We start from the raw sequence: 26502 nt of genomic DNA, 5'->3' as shown, positions 1-26502 counted from the left end.
TAATGTAATGTAGTTTTAATTCTTTCCATAACACATTTAATTGCCCAATGATCATCAAGAGGAATCTCACCGTGTACAATTATGTGTTCCCGATACATGAATTACCGACAACCAGCCACTCAATCAAGATCCTTCAAGTCAAGACACCTTTGCTCCGCAATAGCTACTGTAAGTATATCTTCTTGTGTATTGTAAACGATGGGAAAAACACACATACTGTTGGAAAAAGTCCTATCACAAGAATCTCACACAATTGCAACAGGAATTTTTTACCAAGCAGGACGTCATTTCCAAAAGTGACACAAGGCTACAACTGTCTTAAGTCATATATACCATAAAAGTGACTCACCACAATTGTGGCATTATGATCGCTTTGTGAAACAGGTCAATATTATCAATTATCAACTCTGCTCTATGGTAACAACCTACTGGCAAAAAAGTGTTTTTAACAACCTCCTCCAGCTGATATGTATGGCTAGAAATACGCTGGCAACAACGCTCAGACAACTTTGTTCATCATATACAGTTGTACATAGAATAGTATTTGATTTCTATGATCGCTACAGCACACAATATGTACATAAGCTGTTAATACCTGGGTTCGAAATTAATCCTTTGAGGTAGCAAATTTGCTATTCAAACTGCCATTTTGCTACCTGAAAAAAAACCCAGTAGCAACAACTTGTTACCTGGTATTTTTTAGTGAAACCACTTATGTTCGTCAATTAGCCATCATTTTCAAACGGAAAATCTCCACTTGTGCACTTTCCCTTATAAACTTACCAATACTGGTATTTTAATTTCCAAAAAATGCTCATTGTACCTTTTCTTGGTCACTTACATATCCCAATAATCACATAAATGTGCAGAAATATTACATTAATGCTTCACAGGTGATAACATGTCACCTGCTAATACAAGTAAATGTATGTCTTTTGCATAACGTGACAAATTCCAGTCTGCAGAGGTAATTAAGACGCTATGAACTGATTACATGTGTTTTATGCAACAGGAAAAAATGCTGCTACCAGGTAAAAGATTTTCCTACCTATTCCTAAAGCAGGTAGCAAGTACTTGCAGAGTCATGAAAGGTTAATTTCGAACACTGTTAATACAATTCCACAAACAGATGTTGTAGGTAAAACACAACAACCTAAAAGGTGTCTTAACCTGAGTAACTTACAGGGTTGACAGTGTAGAACTATAGTCTTTGTACAGATAAGCACCGACACAATCTAAAGTCCTTCCTGGATCTAGTGTGCATGTGCAAATTCTCAGTCATCAATACATAGCACATATGATGCTTGGGTTCTTCAGTATAGATTGTATTTGTAAATACATCCAACTGAAGTGACAATCACACTCACACAAAAACAACAAACAGAAAAATGCTTGCTTTAAAGGGAGACAACTTCAAGTGCAACACTGAACAGAAATTCAAATTGATCCAAGGTGGTTACACCCACAACAAATTTCCTCAGATTTCTCTGTATAAACAAAGGCAAACATTGGTGTTGAGAAATATAAGTATATTTCAAGAGATTGTCAAAAATGTGATAGTTGTCGTCTTAGTGTTATGAACTGTATTGATCTCACTTTCCATGAAAATGCTTTCACTAAGTCAGACATTTCAAAATGACTGAAGAAACCTGCCCATCTGAGAAATGGTATGACAAAAATGTTTTACATGGTGACTGTTAAACAATATATACAAATGTGTCTGTATGACAACCATAATCATTATGATGACTGAAACTTTGCACCACTGCTTTTGTTTTTCCAAAAATATCCACAGACATGTGAAGCTTGTGCCCTCTTTCACTAACAACTCCCTAATTTTGAAAGTTTCTACCAGAGCATAATGTCCGCACAGTAAAGCATATACAGGGATCTACACCATGAATACCTTAAGTCTAAAATATGCTTTGCGAAATGTCACATAAACTTCATCGTAGGATTGTCATACACCTGCTTGATAACCTCAAACGAACCATACCAACGTACTAACATATTTTCCCTTAATTTATTTTTGAAAACAGATTCAAACAAATGAAGAAAATCAAGATGTACAAAAGATACTCTGGTTTCTCTATAAAACGTGGCTTTTTAAAAATTCCTATGGTAACCAAATGTTTGATCACTTGGCTCCAACAAGTTTCATGAGGCCTGGTGTGTCGAAGGACTTTGGTCTTTCTATGGGAAGCCCGAGCGCCCTGTCCCAAATGAGCGAGGCCATGCAGCCGAGAGCGCGTGATACTCCGAACAATACAGTGTAGTAGTTCATCTGGGTCAGCTTGTAGTACTGAAAGAGAGATACAAAACTAAATATGTGTTGAGTGGGTGAGTGAGTGAGGAGGTGAGCGAGCATGCAAGGTTAGTTTTACACTGCACTCAGCAATATTCCAGCTGTATAGCTGTAACAGTCTGTAAATATTCAGGTCCAGACCAGATAATCTAGAGATCAACAGCGAGCGAGCGAGTTTCATGCCACACTCAGCAATATTCCAGCTATATGGCAGTGATCTGTAAATAATCGAGTCTGGATCAAACAATCTTGTGATCAACATGAGCATCGATCTGTTGCCTTTTATGGCAAGCATGGGACGCTGAAGGCCTATTCTACCCTGGACCTTCACATGACCTGAGATCAACAGCATTGATCTACACAAATGGGATACAAAGACATGTGTCAACAAGTCAGCAAGTCTAACCACCTGTTTCTCTTACGACAAGCATGGGTTGCTAAAGATCTGCAACCCAGATCATCACAAGCAAAAAACTGGCTTAAGTTCTGAAAAGTATTTAGAAGTTAGATGAACACAAATCCATGATACATGTTGTGGATAACTTCCTTCTAATCTTTATCAACAGAAAAGAACAATAAATCAACTCTCGCACCTTCTACCAACCGTGCTGTATTTCAAGCCAACCCCATAGAGTTATGTCCCTTGGAATGCTCTTTACAAACATCCTATGAACGCACATTGTGTGCGGCAGTTTCCCATGTATGCAACCATCATTTACGTTCCATATATGGTGTGTTATCTGATGGGAAACTGTTTGCCTCAAAGTTGCAGTTACGAATTTCATTCAGATATGTAAGGGATAATAAGTCTTTTTACTGTATCGAAAGGAAGTTCAAGTGAGTGCATATGTCCCAATATATATAACGATAGACCAAATACTGTCGAAAATGAGTGTGGCATTGTGCCTTAGAGTATACACTGGCAATACTTCAGAGGATTATATTTAATACATGCTCCAGAGCATTTGCATACAGTGTTTAAATTATTCAACAATATCACAAAGTGGGCTAGTCAAGCAAATAAGTTTCTAGCCCATATCATACTTCACTGGTCCTGCAAATTATCAATATCAAAATGCAGATCAATCAGAGATGGTAATTGAAGATGCTAAATGGTTCCTAACCTCTTTGAGCAATGCTGTTGACATTTTGTATAAATGTTCATGTGACAAATGATATCACGGAACTTCTGCAGAGAGACTTTTAATACCCTAATAACTGACTTCATCATATTCATGTGCAATAAAGAAAGAACACAATACCTGAAATTTTCAGCAGGCCAGTCAGGATAGCTTTCACAATTTATTACTGGCTGGCATTTGGCTAGCTGGCAAGTAGCTATTTCAAACGTTTTTAAGTGGAACACCATAGCACTGCTCTCACCTGAAGGAGCACACCACTGTGGGCATCGACGTTTGGCCAGGGGTTCTTGGCCTTGCCTTGTTCTATGAGAATGTCTGGGACGACCTTGTAGATTTGAGACACCAGTTTGAAGAGGGGGTCGTTGGGCAGGTGCTTGAGGGCAAACTCTCTCTGACAGGTGTAGCGAGGATCGGTCTTCCTCAACACAGCATGGCCATAACCAGGCACCACCTGAGATGGAAGGTCGGCATTAGCACAACACTGGTAACATCAAATTGACACATACAGACCTCACTGAAATATTTGACCAAGATACTGCAGTGTATGACATTATTGAGTCTGTTGTTCAACAACACTGAGGATTATTCCAATGATACCATGGTAGCTGTAAAGAAATAGAGTCCTGACTAGACAATCCAGTGATTGAAATTATGAACAATAAACCAGAGGTAGAATGACACAAAAGTGGCTGAGAACATGAACACCAGAAACATTTGCTATGATCTCACCCACTCAGACTGAGTGAGTGTAGTTGTACACTAGGGTTTAGCAATATTCCAGCAACATCACAGCAGGGGACAATACAGGTTTCACACATTGCATACATGTACAGATCAAACCTGCGTCTTTGGCCTGAGGAGCACAACACCTTAACCACAAGGCTACCCCATCACCCAACCCACCCAGCATATAAAGTAACCGACAGAGTACATGACAAAGAACAATGTCTTTGAAAGCTATTCTTGTTAATCTATCAAAGGACAATTTTTGTAAGAACTAAAAAATCCAAATGGTTAGTATTTTAATACACATATCAAGACTAGCAACAGAAAGGCAACCACATTATGTTGAAATCATCAAACATGTCTGCTAACACGTCTTAAGAATATGAAGAAAATAAAGACTAATTAATATACATTTTGTATTACATACTGCCCCTAGTATCATGACAATGACCCACCTGTCCTGACTTCAGTGTGTTCCAGATGAAGTCACGGAGCTTATCATCAGACACCTCTCCTCCGAGCTCTTCCTGTAGTTTAGTCACCCACACAAGTACCTCCTGCAAGCAAATACAGTACAGTACAATCCATAAGTCCTACCAACACTGACTTTTGGGGGAAAAGGCTTATCAGAACACACTATGGGAAGAGCAAGTCAAGGGAGGTAACCACTCAGGACTGGATCCTATCCAAGCAAGGATTACTGCCCTTAGTTTTCTTCAAGTGAGCGAGTGAGATTAGTTTTTTACCCTGCACTCAGCAATAATCCAGCTATATGTTGGTAGTCGGTAAGTAATCGAGTCTGGACCAGACAATCCAGTTATCAACAACATGAGCATCGATCTGAGCAATTGGGAACAGATGACATGTGTCAACCAAGTCAGCGAACCAGACCACCCGATCCCGTTAGTCGCCTCTTACGACAAGCATAGTTGCCTTTTACTCCAAGTATGGGTTGCTGAAGGCCTATTCTACTCTGGGACCTTCATGAGTCTAGTTTTCTTCAAATTTTCTAAGGGTGTCTATATGACATCATGTAGTGTATAAGGACTGATTAACTGAGGTTGGTTATACACCTCTTTTAGGAATATTCCGGCAAGAAATGGGCTTTACACACTGAAGGAGGCAATGGCTAACACAACCCAGAGGGAATGTTTACGCCTAGAATTGGTCAATGTGTTATTGACTTGCCTTAACACTGCATTTATCAGTATTCAAATTATGTCTCAGAAAAAGGAAAAGTTAGATGTTGACATGTTCATAGAATACTATTTTTATGAAATGAATCTGAAATACTAACTAGAACACATTTTGAAATAATTGACAGATATGCTAAGGGTAACTAAATGAGTAATAGATAATTTACTTCAAGTAGTGAATTACTTGTATCGATACACAAGAAACGAAAAGGATTCTATTGTGTCATTGCATTAGGACAGAATGTACTTTTGGACTGAAGCATCTTTTGAAATGTCATAAATTTAGTCCCCTACAGTTTGCACATGGCAATCATTCTGATCACATGGGAGACTTACAAGAATATTTATGGCCACTCGTTATTTGATACTGTGACACTGACACTGTGCACCACCCAGTGTTTACCTGATTTGCAAGGCCATGGAGGGGTCCAGCAAGGCCATTTATTCCTGCTGCGAAACTGAGGTAGGGATCTGACAAAGCACTGCCAACAAGATGTGTTGTGTGGGCGCTCACATTACCTCCCTCGTGGTCACTGAATGAAAGATGGGATTTCTCATTGAAATGCAAGGAAACACTGAACAAACTAGAATTCTTGAAAATACACAACCTTAATAACTCTGTACAGGAAGACATCATACAGTGTTTTCATTACCCGGTACATACTAGACTTGCAAATATCCTGTTATTTCAAAGTCTGCTGGTCATGGGGTCTGGCAAATTTTGAAATTTTTCTTCTTATCTCACAAAATCTTATTTCTTCTCGAAAAAAAGATTACATTTTCACAATGACATGTAGTTGTCAAATAAAAAACAGTAGTTTTGGAAAACTCCAGGCTAAAATTAGTGGCACTGACACTTTGTGATACATCTACATTTCTGACTGGTTATCCAGGTACAAGGCCTGGCGCACAATGGAAGGAGTGATCACTTGAGAGGTAAAATTTACAAATGAATGGTATTTGAAATGCTAACCGGTCACAATGTCCAGCTGTAAAAAATGCCAGTGGAAACAGTGTCACAAGAGGACTTCAGACTGACCTGTGGATAGTGAAGTATAGTCGCATGAGCTCCACAAATGCTGGATCTTCAAAGCCTATCATATTGACAAAATTGCCTGTCCAGTCTCTGTTGTTGTCGATGGCTGCTGGGGTGGCGCCATCGCGATACAGATTGTTGTAGATGATGGCTGCAACTGTTGGTAGCTTGGCAATCATGTCCATAGCATCCTCGTACGTGTACTGGCAACAAGAACACCAAAACCATCAACAATCACAGTGAAGGAACTGACACATTCTCAAGGTACATTTTTGCTTTTTGTTAGCTCTTTAATGACACATAGCCATGTTCAAGTTGTGTGAGCGGGTGAGTAAGTTAAAATTTATAGTCATATTGGCATTATTTCTGCCATCATGGGACTAAAATGTCATAAATGTACAATAACCAGTTGTATGATTGTCCTCTGTGAATAATAGTGTGGACCAGAGTGACAAAAAAATCCACTGATTGACAAAGCACAACTTATTTTTTAGGCAAACGTACATGGAGCCAATCTGTTTCAGATAAATGAATCGCGGCACAGAAACACTGCTATTTATAGACGTGTCTCGGCAATGACAGCGCCTGTAAACAGCAATCAGCCATGTCTGTGTTGCTGTGGTTTCATGGGAACATAACGGAAATATGTTTATGTGCACCGAAACCTCTGACATTTTAACATGATACATTGCACCAGGAATTTGGCTGTTGCAACCTGTTTTTATGCTAGGCTGCACTTGGTGCAAGTAGGTTAGCATCTCTTTATTTGAACGCTGATCAGTTTCATTTCTAAATCCAACAGTAAAAACAGAGCAGAGCAGAGCAGAGCAGAGCAGAGCAGAGCAGAGCAGAGCAGAGCAGAGCAGAGCAGAGCAGAACACGTTTTGCCTTTTCACGCAGAGCTACTTAGACTGAGAGTACCGCCATGTTAGTGAGTGAGTTTTAGTATTATACCGCTTTTGACAATATTCCAGCAATATCACGGAAAGAGACACCATAAATGGGCTTCACACACTGTACCCATGTGGGGAATCGAACAAAGGTTTTCAGCAGGATAAGATGCTCCTTCAGCCATTCAAACATGCAGGGACCTACACAGCGATATCTTACCTCCCAGTACAGCTTTTTGTTGACACCTTCTGCATAGGCCTTGGCAAACTTACTCTCCGAGTTTAGAGCAGTGATGGCAGCCGAGAATTGAGACATTGGATGAAGGTTGCTGGGGAAGTTGTTCAACATTGTGCTCACGTGGTTTGGTAGAGCTGCACGGTTGTTCCATTCCTAGACAACATACATACAGACAGATGTGTAAGTAATCAGCGTGCACAATATTACGTAAATCTGCTAGTCAGTCGGGCAAACCATGCCTGAAACTTACTTGCATACAAAATAATATTTTTGCACTAGCCTGAAATTTGAATGTGGAAACTGAGCGAAAGGTTGCAAAAAGGTGAAATACCATCAAAAACCAATGACCCCATGAAAATTCACTGTGAAGATTTACTGGCCCTACTGGATTTTTTTTACAGGCTTGTGGGTTAGTGGCTATTTCACAAACTGTACCAAATTCCATATCGTAACTATCAATACCTCGTCATGGAAAGCCAGCCTAACAGAGAAGAGAATTTTTAAATTTTTATTTCAAAAAAAAGAAAAAGAAAAAAAAGACTAAAAGTCAGTCATGGGTGTGGTAAGGTGTAGCTATGGATACAAATCATAGATATTGATAAAATCTTTTACAAAATATCAATTTCATAACTATAACTATTGAACAGCAAATTTTAAGCAGAAAAGAAACGAGGAAGTCCAAATGAAATCAAAACATTTAATAATTCTTGTTAGTAATGACACATTTATGCAAAGACTTACTGACAAACCATGATCTACAGATCTGGATTCTAATGTAAGGGTATGTTCAGTAACTTTAAGCTGAAGTATATTACTGTAGTTAAGTCAAATTTAGCCAAAGCAACTGGTTGGTTGGGGTCAGTTTATCTATGGGTAACACTTTCGTCAATGTTTTTTCTGGTGACCAGTAACAAAACTACACCAAATAGTTTTGTGTGAACAAACAGGAGAAAACGACTTTGTCAGTGAAGATGTCTAACTTTGCAAATATATGACACTGGTTTATGTACTAACAGGGACTGGTACAGGAGTGTATCGAAATGAATAGTATGTCATCGCATCCATCAAAGAAGGGACAAACTGTGTCATCATTCCCCGACAAACTGTTTCATAATCCCCCATCCACCTGTGTCATCATTCCTCACCAAACTGTTTCATAATCCCCCATCCACCTGTGTCATGTGTCATCATTCCTCACCAAACTGTTTCATAATCCCCCATCCACCTGTGTCATCATTCCTCACCAAACTGTTTCATAATCCCCCATCCACCTGTGTCATCATTCCTCACCAAACTGTTTCATAATCCCCCATCCACCTGTGTCATCATTCCTCACCAAACTGTTTCATAATAACCCATCCACCTGTGTCATCATTCCTCACCAAACTGTTTCATAATCCCCCATCCACCTGTGTCATCATTCCCCGACAAACTGTTTCATAATCCCCCATCCACCTGTGTCATCATTCCTCACCAAACTGTTTCATAATCCCCCATCCACCTGTGTCATGTGTCATCATTCCTCACCAAACTGTTTCATAATCCCCCATCCACCTGTGTCATCATTCCTCACCAAACTGTTTCATAATCCCCCATCCACCTGTGTCATCATTCCTCACCAAACTGTTTCATAATAACCCATCCACCTGTGTCATCATTCCTCACCAAACTGTTTCATAATCCCCCATCCACCTGTGTCATCATTCCCCGACAAACTGTTTCATAATCCCCCATCCACCTGTGTCATCATTCCTCACCAAACTGTTTCATAATCCCCCATCCACCTGTGTCATGTGTCATCATTCCTCACCAAACTGTTTCATAATCCCCCATCCACCTGTGTCATCATTCCTCACCAAACTGTTTCATAATCCCCCATCCACCTGTGTCATCATTCCTCACCAAACTGTTTCATAATCCCCCATCCACCTGTGTCATCATTCCCCGACAAACTGTTTCATAATCCCCCATCCACCTGTGTCATCATTCCTCACCAAACTGTTTCATAATCCCCCATCCACCTGTGTCATCATTCCCCGACAAACTGTTTATAATCCCCCATCCACCTGTGTCATTCCTCACCAAACTGTTTCATAATCCCCCATCCACCTGTGTCATCATTCCCCGACAAACTGTTTCATAATCCCCCATCCACCTGTGTCATCATTCCCCGACAAACTGTTTCATAATCCCCCATCCACCTGTGTCATCATTCCTCACCAAACTGTTTCATAATCCCCCATCCACCTGTGTCATCATTCCTCACCAAACTGTTTCATAATCCCCCATCCACCTGTGTCATCATTCCTCACCAAACTGTTTCATAATCCCCCATCCACCTGTGTCATCATTCCTCACCAAACTGTTTCATAATCCCCCATCCACCTGTGTCATCATTCCTCACCAAACTGTGTCATAATCCCCCATCCACCTGTGTCATCATTCCTCACCAAACTGTGTCATCATACTCATCCACCTGTGTGATGGCATCAACCATAGCCTGTGAGGGCAGCTGTCCTGTCACCAGGAGCCAGAACAAGCCTTCTGACAGGGGTTCCCTACCCACTTGTGTCAACATCTCCTACCCACCCACCTGTGTGATGGCATCAGCCTGAGCTTGTGTGGGCAGCTGTCCTGTCACCAGGAGCCAGAACAAGCCTTCCGGGAGGGGCTCCTCTCCATTCACTCCTGCTTTGGGCAGGAGCTTCTGACACTCCGGAATACTGTAACCACGGAAACGAATGCCCTCATCCGGGTCAAGGACAGAGGTTTCAGTAACAAGACCCTTGATGCCTCTCATGCCACCATACATCTGGAAGAGACATTCAGAAATCAGTATTCAAAAACTCTCTACAACTATAAGATAACAAAAAATTAATGATTCACAGACTTGATGGTACTGTGTAAAAACTTCCTTTTCACAGCATGCTTTCTCTTATTGTTAATTTGCAATGAAATTTAAGCCACATTTTTTTCATTTCAAGTATTTGTCCACCATTTTGTTTTATGTTGCTACTGCCACAGCATTATTTCAAAATATTCTGAATTAGTAACTGTACACATTCATATTTCATCTTGCAATAAACTGGGGAGGGTAGAATGGCATCATCGATATCTCTAAGATCTACATTCCGATAATTCTACACTATACCCTGCATGCACCTACAGCTCTGCCCAATGATCTTATTCTCTCCCTTGGCTGGCGTTTATCCAATTAGGTGTCTACGATGGGAAGTTCTGTGTAACGACCACAACCCACTTTCGCTTTTCAAATTATCTAACTGATCAATCTTCGCAACACAAACCATACGGAAGAACTCTGAAAGAGATAGGAGTTCTCGCATATATTATTTTAAAGTTTCGGACCTGACAATTTGTCTGTATGACTTCCTCAAAATCCGAGTCACACTGAGAACAAACCTTCGCAGCTGCCACAGCTACCTTTCTGTTTTAACAGTACCTTTCGGTTTTAACAGTGGCTTAGCTAATTCGCTACTGTGGACTGTGGAGCCAGCATAGAGAGGTAACAAAATTATCTGGTCAAGCCATTGGTGCATCCAGGGTATTGTGCAGATTTAATGGAACGTATTCCCTGGAGATATTAAGGATTATACTGGATATGTTTGCATACATTTATTCGGGACATGACAACAAAGGAGACAATTCAAGAAAAAAATAACAATAGTTTCCCCCTCAACAGTCACCCCTATGAACAACAAGGCATCAGGGGTGGGATGAAATACACACACTGCCAATCAACCAAGGCACAAGCCTGACAACCCAAACCATCTAGGTGGTTGGAGCAATTCATATCACAGGAAATGGTTTATGGTTGTGGTTTTATATCCTGCTTCATATTACAACATCCAACGCTTTTAACGGAAGGTAATGAATTGTCCAGTCTCGGTCAGACAAACCCCATTCTCTTCCCACAGAGCTGGATTTAAGTCAATGTAACAAGTGTTCTGGCTCGATAGAAAGAAGGGAGATAATTTGTGTTGCAATCTTTTATGAAAACCAGAAAATATGTATGTATTAGAACAGAGCTCTGGAGGAAGATATGAAAAGTAACCTCTGTGGGATGAGAATACATGAACCTGTGACTGACTAGAGCATCAACCAATGCAGCTGCAGTACACAGACATGTATTAAGCAAGTCACGACCCAGGCACCCAATAATGTTAAGCAAAGGTTGGTGAAGACTGTCTTGAATTCACGTACAACACACACAGGTGCCAACCACAAATTAGTATTCAACTACATGCTTAAAACCATGATGGCTTCCGAGAAACATAATATTACACAAATCAAGTGTGAAGCTTTGATTTCACATACCGGTTTTATATAATCGAACAGAAGTAATGGTCACATGGTTAATCCTGACAGGATCATTATTTTCCTCCATACACAATAAGAGGGTCAAAATGCAAAAGCGGTTATGAAATCAGCTTCAGATTTCTGACATACAATTTCGCCAAAATTACATTTGTTACTTGCGATGATTCCACTTCAAATCTGTCATTAAATTTGATGACTGGAAGGTAAGTGAAGTCCAAAAATACAAGTAATCGTCAGAAATATATAGCTGTGTCTAGACATCAGAATTCTAATGAATTGTATTCACATTATATAGAATTTCTAGCACAATTGTACTGGCACAGTTCTAGGATAAAATTGTAGAGGTTGGCATCTCTGTACCATACCATGTCAACATGCGTAAGAATCATTGTTTACTGAACAGCAAAAGAAACGCCAACTTTCAAGAAATGAAATCTCATGAAAGTAAGCATTCATGCTTTTGTCTTCCATATGACACTAAGCCAGAGTTGCATTTCTTCTACTGTTCAGTATACACTGTTAGTTGTTCCACTGACCATGTTCACGTTGACCTCTCCCACTTTAGTTTCTCCATACTGCTTCCGGAAGTCCACAATTTCCTTCTGTTTGTTTGGAATTTCATTAGCAAGGAAATCTTTTAAATTCTGAAATAGAAAAATATGCAGTTTAGACATACATGAACTGACAACTGGATTACTGTCAAATAAAATGTATTAACACTGACGGTGCATGTAGGTGCACTGCATTATCTACTTGGAACCCCAAAACTTGGACCCACTGGGCATGTTGGGCTGTACATGACATAAAAGCAGTAAGACACAGCCATTCTTGAAAGTAGGCAGCAAGAGCGAGAATTATGTGGGAAGAGAGTTATATGGGTTAGTCACAGGGAGAACGAGGGTTATAGGCAGGCAGGGAGATGCATGGTTAGGGAGAATGAGGGTTATAGTGAGTGAGTGAGTGAGTGAGTGAGTGAGTGAGTGAGTGAGTGAGTGAGTGAGTCTATATGGCGGCGATCTGTAAATAATCGAGTCTGGACCAGACAATCCAGTGATTAACAACATGAGCATCTATCTGCACAATTGTGTACCGATGACATGTGTCAACCAAGTCATTGAACCTGACACCCGATCTCGTTAGTCACCTCTTACGACAAGCAGAGTTGCCTTTTATGGCAAGCATGGGTTGCTGAAGGCCTATTCTACCCCGGGACCTTCACGGGTCCCTACCAACACTGACTTTTGGGGGAAAAGGCTTATCAGAACACACTATGGGAAGAGCAAGTCAAGGGAGGTAACCACTCAGGACTGGATCCTATCCAAGCAAGGATTACTGCCCTTAGTTTTCTTCAAGTGAGCGAGTGAGATTAGTTTTTTAGAGATGGTGCATTATTATTTGTCATTATAACTAGATATTTATCTGCCTGTTGAAACTATTAACCTTAACAGGTATTCAGTTACTTTTTTAAGCTGATTTTGAGAATAAAAAACTAGCATTACCTGATTGTTACAAAAAAATTGTCATTTTTCAATGCATATCATCAACTTGTGAAGCTTAAATACTGCCGAGAAAACCTGTTTCAGTGATGAAGTGTAATTTTTTTCAACTGTTCGATAAGTCTTGAACAAATCTTGTTTTTTCGTTTCCCTTGTTCCAATTGCTGATCTTGCCTATATTGCACATTAAATATTGTATAAGCAAGTGAACTCAAATCAATAACTACTAAGCACTGTATGTCAAGCAAGTCACAGCAATTTGACATGACCCACACTATCTTCTAAACAGCCAGCATAACCAGCATAGCCAGCCAGCAATTTCTACTGAGGCTCGAATAAACACTGCACCAATTCAACTCAATGAAACTCTGTAAAAGGGGATTAACTATCTTTTTAAAGCTTTGGAAAGCTGACATTCATTGCCTCAAGAACCCATTCATCTTTATAATGTATGCTCACTGGACATGAATGACATTAAGTGGAGGTGTCTTACCACTAGGAGATACTGCCATAGATGATCTTATTTGATTCTTATCTGAGACAAAGATTTGGGAAGATTGACACTTGTGCATCAGTCGTTCGTGATGCAAATGGCATTCGAAATACACATGTTCATGGTCTATCCTTCATAAACAGTTATCAGTAAATAACCAATTCTGGATCTGACAATCCAGTGATGAACATCAAAAACACTGATTTTCTCATTTCGGATACAACGGCATATCAGGGTTTTACCTCAAGTCACAATCTTGGATGTATAGGGGACCCCCAATTATTAGTCTTATGGGCTCCTCTGGGCTATGTAAGGGTCCCAGGAAGTAACAGGGATAATTTCTGTAGCGCCAGGAATGAATCATTGATTATGTGCACTGAGGGATACTGAAGGATGCACATATGTAACTGCCCTGAACTAAAAAACCAAATATTCATCAAAGTCATGTGTTGTGGGTACAATCAATAATACTGTGCGCCTAATGAGACAAGTGATCAGACCTGATGACTTTGCTGACATACGCAAGTTTTTACATGAACATGCAAATGTGAGTCTTGTAGAGAATGGAAGCAACAAAAAAAAAAATCACTTCGTACATTCTCGACATAGGAGTCCACCAGATGCCCATTTGCGTTAAAGTTAAAAATCTTCCATACATCAAAAAAGTCAGCAAACCTGACCACCCACCGATTCATCACCTCTTGAGATATAGTAGGTGCAGCATATACTACTCATCATGGTCACTCACCACCACATTGTAGTCAAACAATAACGAAAATGTGACAGAGAACTCATCCCCATTGTTTCCTCGGAGTTGTTACTCAATTCCAAAGACAAACATTTGTGAATGGAATTCCTTTCATTTTCAGTTCAGTTTATTCAACTCAGAAAAAAAACATGTACATTGCTTGGAAGTGTATGATTGTACAGAGAGATGTAGCAACAATTGTGCCTAGCTTTTGCAAGTCATTACATGCACAATAGCCACAAACAACACAGGCCTGATGATGCCTAAAATGCATATCTACATACATATACCATCAGCATGACGATAACATACAGCTTGCAAGCTGGACAGTGAAATATGTCTACTCTAGTGTGTAAAAACGCAGTAAATGAAACATTCTGCCAAGTTCTGGAGTGTGACGTGCATGGTAGTTTGGTAATACTATATTACACATCCAGATATATGCTCTGCCCTTTTGATAGCATATTTTTTGTTTTTCCACAATAAACTGATTCTCATATTACATGTGACATATATAAAATGTAAATGAGTGAATTATAACGTTCTAACAATATTCCTGCAATATCACAGTAGTGAGCGAGGGAGTTTAGTTTTACAACGCAGTCAGCAATATTCCACCTACATCGCGACAGATTCCATAAATAATGGAATCTGGGTCAGACAATCCAGTGATCAACAGCATAAGCATTGATCTGCGCAATTGGGAACCGATGACGTGTGTCAACCAAGTCAGCGAACCTGACCACCCGATCCTGTTAGTCACCACTTATAACAAGTATGGGTACAGTTATAAGTAATGTGGTGCAGTGCATGTTTTTTGCATTTCATTGAGTTGTGTGGATTCAATGTGAACTTTTTGAAAAATATAATGGAAAATATTTTGGGAGTATTTTACAAAATTGTTGAGTCAAATGCACAGTAATTACTCTCATACAAAACATGCAATGCACATTGCTTGGAAGTGTATGACTGTCCAGAGAGATGTAGAAACAATTGTACCTAGCTTGTGCAAGTTATTAAATGCACAATAACCACAACCACAAACAACACAGGCCTGATGATGCATCAAATGCATATCTATATACATGCAAATATACCATCAGCATCACGTTAACATGCAGCTTACAAGTTGGACAGTGAAATATGTCTACTCTAGTATGTAAAAATGCTGTATACAATATAGTGACAGGGGTTCAAAAATCCCATCGCCCATGACTTTCTTGAAGTCACTTGCCCTGTGGAAAGTGACTTTTTTAAAAAAAAAAAAATTATAACCCCCTTAGTAATTGTCGTGAATAATGAGGAGAGAAGTTATAAACCTTAGAGGAAAAGCTTGCGTACTTCCATATGGATTTATTATCACTATTTTTGATGACTAATCATGTTGAAAAGGTGAGCAAACATTGGATGTCGGCATATGTATGGAACAAACCATTTTCATACTGAGCTTAAGTCATGCTGGGGGGTCAGCTTATCTATAGTAATATAAGTACCTACATGTACATGACAGACAAATCATGGAAGGCCTTTCTGTTTTCGTGGTTGGGTTCTTGTCAAAAACTTTGGTCAGTGGTGCATATGAAAGTGTACCTACACTGGACAAAAACTGTTTTATAAATGTATGATGAAATGAGGCTACAGCTGAATTCTTCTGATTTATTTGTGAAATTTGTATGCATACCAAAACAAAGTTACACTTAAAAACACTTTCATAAATATATGGTGATATGGGTTTGTATTAAAAACATTGTCTGAATGAAACAGTTTCATAAAAAATACTCAAGGAAATGAACATGTGAAAGAGCAAGTGTTCCTATACTCTTTCCTAGGTGTCTTGTCATGCTTCCTATGTGCTCTGTGGGAAAAAATCAGGAAATAAAGGAAAACCTGTACTTTCCTGTTTTCCGTTTTTCATTTTCACGAGTATATATGATACTGTCCAACGCAAATGTGTGAGTGTGTACTAAAACAAAATCAGGCCAGACCAATTTCATTTCTTGTTTTACTAAGTTTTGGGGACCCATGAAGGTCTGGGGTAGACTAGGCCTTCAGCAACTCATGCTTGCCTGTAGGTAACTAACGGAATTGGGTAGTCAGGCTCACTGACTTCGTTGACATGTCATTGTTTCCCAATTGTGCAGATCGATGCTCATGCTGTTGACCACTGGATTGTGTGGTCCAGGCTTGATTATTTCAGACCACTGACAAATTGCTGGAATATTGATGAGTGCAACATAAAACTAAACTCACTCACTGTTGATCTCTGGATTGTCTGGTCTTGATTATTTACAGACTGTTGCTATACAGCTGGAATATTGACGAGTACAGTGTAAAACTAACCTGGCATGCTCGCTTGCTCAATTAGTTTTAGGTAGGAGAGGGAAAAACAAAATCATAACCAGTCAAAGTATTATTCCTTTTAGATACTGAACGCATTTAAATTTTTTTGCAATTTAGGAAATGTAAATGTTGCACAAGTTTCATTTCGTGTCAATACAAACATTAGGATTTTATCTTTTGAGCAGGCAAAATTTCATCTTGTTTTCTTATTGTTGAAAAAATACCTCCAGCAGATCAATTAAGCAAGAAATAAAATTGGTCCATACATTAAAATAGAACTGTTTCATAAATTTGTGATGATATGGGGTTGTATTAAGATCAATGACTGAAAGCAGCAGTTTCATAAATATACAGTACAGGTTGTATGAAACAGTGTCCAATTCTATTCTTCTAGCGTATTTATGAAATGTGACCAGAATGCTACCACAATGATTGGAGTCAACACAGGAACAAAACTACACATTGAGGGCATTAAGCATTGGAGTTGTGAATAAAAATTACTTTTTCTGAAAATTTTAAAATTCTAAAAGCAGGCAAAAATGCATCCCTGTCATTTATCTCAGTCAATGTGTGATTCTATTTACAACAGTAGCATAATAACATAGGCTGTCAATAAAAACCTTTCAACTGGATCTCTATTCTTATAAATAATCATGCATCATTTTTCACATGTTTCAAAAACCAAGTGAAAACCATGATTTTAACATGCATATTTCTGTTTTCATTAAAAAAAATGTTTGAAAATGATGTCAGGTGTGCAGCAACAGTTAAGCTCATCATTTCCTCTACACTTATAATTTCTGTTGTATAGTTTTGAAAGCACATATTTGATTACATTAACACCCATGGTAACACATTGTAACATAACCACACAACCTTCTTCTTCTTCCTCATTTTGGGCAATCAAGTAATGGCACCTTACTTGTCCATGGGCTACTAGATAATTTTCGCTTACAGTTTAAAACTGCAAAAAAACTTTGCTTTAGTTTCTTATCTGCTCAAAATGTAGCTATAAAATTTTGCACTGATAAGGAAGTAGGGTTATCTTTCTTTGCTATTTATCACTTTACGCTAAAGAGTTCATTAAACATTAACATCAAATACCATGTTGATTTATTCTCATCATCATGATTATGTCAAAAAAATCAGGGCAAGTGGCTTTTAAATGTTTTTTTGAGCCAGCGTTGCTAAATCATCTTTATGTTAAAACTGATTTCACTTTTCGATCTCCAATTGACATCTGATTAGGATTTGAGGCTGATTATTCACTTCTGAGCAAGTATTGATAAATGAGTTCAAGTTTTATCTACCATAAAGGAAGTATGAACTGCAATCTTTGCATCGATATGTAAAAATAGAATATTTCCACTTCTCCAGATAATCATGACTATGCTCTTATTTAATACTTCTTTGTGTTTGCAGTATTCACATCCCAATTACAAATTTCACCTCAGACCAGTCTATCACAAAATGTCCAGGTATTAGATACCACTGTCAGTGTTCACGAATTGGGTCAGACCCTCTGACAAATACTGCAGATTCGTGGACAGTGTGATGGAAGTCTACATCCCACCTCCCCGTGTCTGACTATATTTCACAATCAGTTTGACTGAAGTTGTCATATGTGACACATCACACTTGTTTGCTGTTGATAAATTTTATGTTTGTAATTAATTTCAATGCCAATTATAAGAAATGTTAATTTGGTGATTTGAAAAGTGTGCTTAAGATCCATTCCTGGGAATTTTCTGTGGGTCACCGACAACTGAAATTTGCAAAAGCAATGTCCTGTTAATTTCAAATATCATCCATGAATACTGCACAGTGAGGAACACTTCAGCCATATCCAAGTGGCTTGTAACAGACCGGTTGAATGCTTGAGCACCCATGCACAGCATCACCTCCTGGTGACAAAAGGCTAGACCTATCACCATTTACTTGACACAGTGTTGCCTAAACAAGAAGCATGGACAAGGAGGATGTATTTGATGTACTGCATATGTACCAGTGCACAAACAGTGAGCCATTCAATGTATATAGGATGGTGAACTGGCCGTTTACTGTACATGGCTACTTGCTGTGCAAGGTGGCTGTTCACTGTACATAGGACAGAGACCTAGCTGTTCACTGCAAAAATGGCTAGCCATTCATTACATGTAGGACAGAGAAAGTAATTTATCCTATTAATTTTCCACTTGCCCTGATGTTATGACACAATGTCTGATGTTAATGTTTACTTGACTATTTATCGAAAAATGATAAATTTCAAAGAATGCTAGCTCTAAATTATTATTATTGTGAAATGTAACAGCTACATTATGAGTAAATATGAAATGAAATTCAAGTTTATTTGCAGTTTGAAACCATAAGTTGAAATCATCTAGTAGTCCACGGACAAGCAAGATACCATCATTTGATTGCCCAAAATGAAAACTGACTTGCGTCGGGCGATGGGATTTTTTAACCCCTGTAGCTGATTTCAATCCAACAAGCTAGCAATTCATAACAACTTCACTTGACTGTTACTTGTTTAACTTAAAGAGAAACCATGATGAAACTGGCTGATTCACCATTATGGTTTTCATAAAGTTGAAACAGTTTGCCAGCATATACTTGATGACTAGGGTTGCAACGATTCACCCAGACCCCGATTCCATTCGAGTTCTGCTATTTGACTGTCAATTCGATCATTTTCGATTTGATTCTTGATACAAGTAAAATCAGATTTCATTTGAATCTCAGAGTTGCTTTTGTTTACCATGAAATCAAACATCAAATTGGTGATGTCTGCAAACAACAATTCTCAATGGCCAATTAGCCTGGCGTCAACCAAATACCTTTCTCATTATTTCAGTGCTCGCAACTGTTTGAGTCAAAGTTAGGCTCTGGCCATGTGGAAATAATTTCAATAGGCATTCAAATATTGAATTGAAATTGTGATAATGGATAGTGAAAATCAAAACTAAGGTGTCAAAATGGATTTTTGATGAACTGAACCAAATTGTTGCAGACCTACTGATTATGTTTCTCAAATTTATAAAAAAACAAATACAAGACATAAAAAATAAGAGTACTGGGTTCTCAAAAGGTGCAGGTGGGTGGCCTTATCCAGTATGAAGCGGTTTGTGGTTGTAACCATGATAACTCTCCATAAACAAAGATGAAACTTTCATCCAGTTGTAAATCACAGTGATCCTTTCTGCTATCCAGTACAAATGCACAGAATATATTAACAAGAGCACACAAAACATATTCATGCCAAACAAAAAATTAACCAGCTGTGTGAGCTTAAATAGCAGATGCCTGTATGCTTTCATGATCATATTTTCCAAATTGTTTTAAGATTCAGAGAATTATAATTAATTCTCATGACACTATTTTACAATCCTAACAGCAAACTAATGATTATATAAACCAACCGACACCCTCGGAATCAGACAAATAACCACTAGAACAATTAGCAGTCTAAACCACTCAGCCACCTAGGCCTCCAACAACCCAACACAACTAAAGTATTATAACATGTACTTTACTGAAAGAGTGTCATCCCTAATGAAACATGTGTTATACTCAAAACATGTTTTCAAAACTGGATAAATTTGGATTATTACACTGCACTGGGGTAAGATGAAACCCCACCTACCCACCCGATCCTTAGGATCATAAAAGGATGTCAGCTCCCTCAATTTTGTAAAGGTGTGTTTTCTAGTAATGCTAGTGTACTAGTATCAGTTAGTTTCACCACTTAAACTTTCAAGTTCAGGGATTTCTCGGTTATGCATGTCTTCATAAGGGATAATTTTTTTTCACACTGGGGGCAATTATTTTGTGCATTTCAAAACCTGTATTTATTAATATAAAGCCCTTTCTTGTTTGTTATTTATGTTTACTTATGGCAATCCTATTTATTCCCAATTTGTTTTATATGAAAAATTAGCAGTTGGGGAATATCTATGGTGACAAACATTTCAAGCAAAATCATTTATTGCGAATTTTAGTATTGAGAAACAAGCTGAGAATGAACAAACATTTTGATGTTATTAACTGTACCACTGAACTAAGCAAGATGCACTTACTGTTGCAGAGGTGGCGTTGCGTGCCCCTGAGACGGCTGGCAGAACAAGGTTCTGAAACAACAAAGTCAATGAACATGTTAACATTTAACTAATTATTGAACATTGCTAAAAACTGGACAAGAAACTGAACATTTTTAGCAAATATTCAAAAATGTCTGCAGAAATCAACTGGTTTCACTATCAAAACACCTGATTATCATGGTTTCACTCATGCAAGAATCACCTAAGCCAAATAAAAACATCTTGTCGTTTTTGCTTTATTTCACACCACTTAAAAAAATTAAGGTCGGTACAAGAATTCAAGGGTTGGTTGGTTAATCAGAACAACTACTGACAGTGTTTTGAACATATTTCAAAAACAACCAATGAAAAATGTGTAGATTGTGTGTGGATTAAAACTATTTCATCTTTATAGTTTATGTACATATTTTCTGATTATTCTCTTTACTTAGTCCTCCTCCAAACTTAAAATCATTAAATTAACTTGAAAGGGATTTTTAAAAAATCATCAGACATGGAATGCCTTTCATTAGACATACTTCCCTCCCCTCCAAGGTGAAGAATCTGTACCATCGTGGTAGAATAATAAAAGTACTGTAACCATTCTCATTCAAATAATGATTCTCTGAACATGAGCGAACAGGCAAATTCATGTATATAGAATCACATGCATGACCTGATTCACAAAAGCAGTGGATAGTTGGACAATGACCGGCTGACCATGTCAAGCAGGAAGACTGGAAGGTAATTCAGTTCACTGGCCAATGAGTCATCAGTGCGTGTAGTCACTTACATCTTTCCTTCTCTTCTAACTTCACCTTTCATGATACAGGTGGTACTGTACCCTAAAGACTAATTTTGTATACAATATGTAGAAGGGACAGTGGTTACTGATTTCATATATGGCATGCAGAGGATGTCACTTACTTTGTAAATTAAATAGGGAAGTGAGTGAGTGAGATTAGTTTTACGCTGCACTCAGCAATATTCTAGCAAAATGGCAGCGATCTCAAAATAATCAGGTCTGGACCAGACAACAGAGTGACCACCAGCATGAACATCAATCTGTGCAACTTGGAACCAATGACATGTCCATCAAGTCAGCAAGTCTGACTCCCCAATCCCATTAGGCGCCTCTTACGACAAGCATAGTCGCGCCATATTTGCAATGTAATGACATGTACAAAACCAGTCATCTGCCTCGCCTGGTGCAAGCCACGAGGAACTTCGCGGATTTTAATATCCACATGCAGCATGAAATCTGGTCTCATTCTGCTGAGTGCATTTGAGTGAATCTTTACATGTGCAAATGCATTGGGTGATTCGCTACAAAGAAATCATGTACAAACTTACAAACTTGGTTGCTCAAGTTCTAACTATCAGTACATATGCATCAGTTTGGTTTCTTGAAATGAGCTTTGAAGTTGAATGAATTGCATATATCCTTTAATACCAAGCATTGGTGTGTCAGGTGGTGGATGGGGGAGAGAGAGAGAGAGAGAGAGAGAGAGAGAGAGAGAGAGAGAGAGAGAGAGAGAGAGAGAGAGAGAGAGAGAGAGAGAGAGAGAGAGAGAGAGAGAGAGAGAGAGAGAGAGAGAGAGAGAGAGAGAGAGAGAGAGAGAGAGAGAGAGAGAGAGAGAGAGAGAGAGAGAAAGGGGTGGTGAAAACCATAAATAGCAGCCATAAATTATAAACAGTCCTTCAGTATGGCTGATAAATGCTTGAACAAATCTGCAAAATTGTACATGTTGTTTCATGTCAATTAATGCAATACTGAAATTTATCAGTATATGTGAAGCGATTTCAACTGTGTTGAGTTCAGGCTTCAATAAATGGCTTTCTTGATTTATGTGTACTAGGCCATCAAAAAAAACTTTATGACAGCACTTTATGTGTCTTTACAATTATAAGGCTGGCCGTTACTGCACCTGCCGTGAGACAGACAAGCAATAACTTGACAACTTAGTACATGTTGTAAGTAATACATGGTCAACTTTTAGAAATCGGTACAAGTTCACGAAAAATATCCCATGACCCAATTGTGTGACTTGTGACAGCATGTATCAGATTGGTAGCTTCCCTCTGTGGCATGACAGGGGTGAAACTGTATACCATGGTATTAGTAGAACCGTGCTGTTTGATCTCCGGTTTGGTATACTATAATGGAATCCAAAAATTGAAAGATTATGGTTAAGTTTTAACATGCTATTAAACAATGTAAGGTTAAGCTGGGCTCTTGTTGTCAATTTTCTGCATTATGATCACATCGCATATACCAAACCAAAATGGACCAAATGAAGGCTTTGTGTCACAGCATGTACCATACCATGATGAGAGTGTACCGTTTCACCACTACAAGATAAGCAAACACTTTAACCACTAAGCTATACCCCACTAAGCTCACCGCCCCTTATCAATAAGAACATATATCAGTCGGCCAACAGACTGGCTAACAAGGTTGTGAGTTCCCAGCTCACAAAATCTTGATGCTTGCCTCAGTGATAAGTGACTTATGACAGAGATCATCCTAACACAAAGTTGTGGTGCTGTGTCCTACAGATGCTCTCATAGATATTGTTAATTAAAAGCTATTACAGGTAGCTGTGCATGTTCATAAAAAGCAGGGTAACCTATACCCCTCCCCGCAAAATCTGATTTAATTTACCGATGCTGGATCGACACATACACAGTGGATTCATACATACGCTGAAGGCGTCGTTGTCGGAACAGTTACTAACTTACTACAGAAATGTACCCCAGGTACCTCTCTGCATACAGAAGTGTACCCTCGCCAAGGTAAATGTAGAGAACCGCACCCTTGGATGTTCCCATTCTGCATTGCGATCAGCTCTGAACTGGTTTCTCTAACGCATACTTTTATTCATGCCTCTCAAAACGCAGAAAAAATGCAACATATCAGTACGTGGTCATCAGGAACAACAATACACCTTCCTTCAGCAGTCAGTTGAAAAATATGAGCTCCATATTCGAATGCGTTACAATACAAGGCGATTAAAACAATTTTTAATGCCCAGGAAGCGCTCGAAGTCAAGTGATCTGGAACAATACCACAAACCGGTTTGGGTTTTGGCTTGAGAAAAGTGGACTTGTCTGCTGTTTAGTGTATCAGGTACTGTACATTTAAGGTGGCTAGGGTACATTTCTGTGTACAGAAGGGTTCCTGGGGTACATTTCTGTAGTAGCCTGCAACCTTGTTACATCGTGGTACTTGACATATCCGTAATTAGAAATGAAATTCTGAACTTATAATCCCTACTTTATTGTAAAACCTGATTAACATGACATTTAATGAACACATCTGTAAAGCATTAAGTAAATTTCATTCCCCGGGAGATAAATATAGCTCATGACATCACTTCCTCTATATTTTTGGCGACGTTATGCAGATGACGCAGTTCAGATGAAGTGGGAATGATCAAATATAACGGAAATATTCCAGACATATTCCAGAGTTTAATGTTAATAATTCTGCTGGATAAAACTCACGGGGATTCGACACATCCTGTTGGTTTTAAAAACGTAAACAAGCCACTGACGTTAGGCTGTCTACTCACATACAAAACCCTCTCTAAGAATCATGTAAAACTGGAAATAACGATTTGCAGCGATACCATGAATGCCGCAATATGAGGGCAGAGTATATCTGTGCCGATGACCCCTTCAGCCATGCATACAAAGTACACCCAAACTACACTAAAGAGGGAGAGGCCTGGTACTTATTTGACTTGGTCTTTGAAAAAACAGGCATCAAGCAGTGTCAAACCACAAGGAAACTTTTTATCTTGTCAGTGATAACTGCTGAGTAAGTAAGCCTAGATGAGCCCTCACGTAACTGAGGTAACACACCCACCCATCTTTTGTTATCGCATAGTGCAGTCATCTGCTGTAATAACGAACCATAGCTGATAAAATGTATGTCATCCTCACCTTCGTTACCTAAATATTATCTACCATGTGTGTATGGAATGAGCCCTTTTGACCATTTGACAGTTGATGAGAGTTTGACCTTGACAAACAATCTCTTTCACCTAATTTGGGGAGGTTTACGGACGCTAAATACTCACAACAGGTATTGATATAAACTCTAACATATGTGTGACGTGTGATATAAATCAATGATTGTGACAAGAGTGATTTCGGAATCAATCTAAGTTCAAGATTTTCGGTCTGTAGTGACATATAGCAGCTAACAGGTGAAGCTCAATATCGAATTCGCGACTGAATCTACACATCGCAAGCCGTGTCTGGCAAATATTTTGTGTTTTGGCCGTGAAAAACGGGTCAAACTCTTCCTGGAGATGTTGCTCTCATTTACCTTGTTCTGCAGCAGAAGTCGGAGCGTGGCTGTACGTGCAAGTGACATTCTTCTGCAGAGTCAGACCGGCACTGTGTGACTCCACGAGTTGGGGAGAGACCTCGTGACGTCACAAAATGTTACTAAGCATTATGGGCCGGTCACGTGATGCAGGGAATCACGACAGACAGGAAGCGCTAGAGGGCAATCAATCAGGAATATGTTTTTAAAGTTCTGTTACAACATTATGCCATTTATCTACCTTGATTAATATTGCTGATATTATTTTTTTAACAATGAAATAATCTGTTCATTCAACGTAGTGCTAACCCGTGTTATTTTATTATTAATAAGGCAATGTCGCGATCTTAATGAATTTCAATTGACAGGTTAATACACATGGTTTAAACATGTATTTATTCATTAAAGTGAATTTGGATTAGTGAACAAGCATTACTGCTTTTGTAAACCCGGTCCCCGCTCTGTGGCACCAGGGATAATCTACAACAATAATCTACAATAATCTGTATATAGTCTCCCTGGTGATACGCATCACTACGGTATTAACTGGAGGCAATTAAGAGACCACTATGAACACCTTGTTCGATTTGATTTAATTTTATTCAGGAAATACATCGTGACATTTTAAAAATGTCTTTGGCATGTAACCGAAGGATTTACTGACATCTTTGAGCTGGGAAAACAACGCAAGGTGAAAGGAACCTATCCATGCAGCTACAATATATACGCCGTTGCATGCCTGACTGACGCTGGATTACTTATAGCTGTGAAGTTAAAGGTTGTACATGTTCACCAGGCCGTGACAAAAAAGTAACATGTCATGTGTTTACACTCGGACTACTAAAATTAGATCACAGTAAACTTTATCTTCACCCCCTATAACTTCGTTTCTTAAACATTTGTAATAAATATGGGTGTGTGTTCAAGTGACTAAATGTAAACAAGTTACATTTAGAGTCATTATCATGTTGAGTTACTATGAAATGGGTTTCCGATATAACGCCAACTCTTTGGCGCTGTAACCAGAGAAGATTATGCAAAAATGATGGTTAAACCTTTCACTCCTGGCACCGAAGACCCTGGTTCGACTCTCTGCATTGTTTAATTCAAGAAGCTCATTTCCGACGTTCCCCGCCGTTGAG

At 38.8% G+C, this 26502-nt stretch overlaps 1 protein-coding gene across 1 annotated transcript; it reads right to left on the bottom strand.

Annotated features, from left to right (window-relative positions):
* On the bottom strand, nt 1-25493 carry LOC137256572 (citrate synthase, mitochondrial-like). The gene is made up of 10 exons (XM_067794439.1): nt 25361-25493; nt 21025-21075; nt 12408-12515; nt 10127-10345; nt 7516-7686; nt 6409-6608; nt 5773-5902; nt 4629-4730; nt 3689-3898; nt 1-2302 (listed from the first exon to the last, which is right to left on the bottom strand). The coding sequence occupies exons 1-10, from the start codon at nt 25406-25408 to the stop codon at nt 2138-2140; spliced, it is 1404 nt and encodes a 467-aa protein (XP_067650540.1). The 5' UTR covers nt 25409-25493; the 3' UTR covers nt 1-2137.
* Nucleotides 25494-26502: the final 1009 nt, after the last annotated feature.

Source organism: Haliotis asinina, chromosome 11 (genome assembly GCF_037392515.1).
Source record: "Haliotis asinina isolate JCU_RB_2024 chromosome 11, JCU_Hal_asi_v2, whole genome shotgun sequence".
Taxonomy (NCBI): Eukaryota; Metazoa; Mollusca; class Gastropoda; order Lepetellida; family Haliotidae; genus Haliotis; species Haliotis asinina.
Note: the sequence above shows the minus strand (reverse complement) of the source record. Positions and strands in the feature narration are given on the sequence as shown.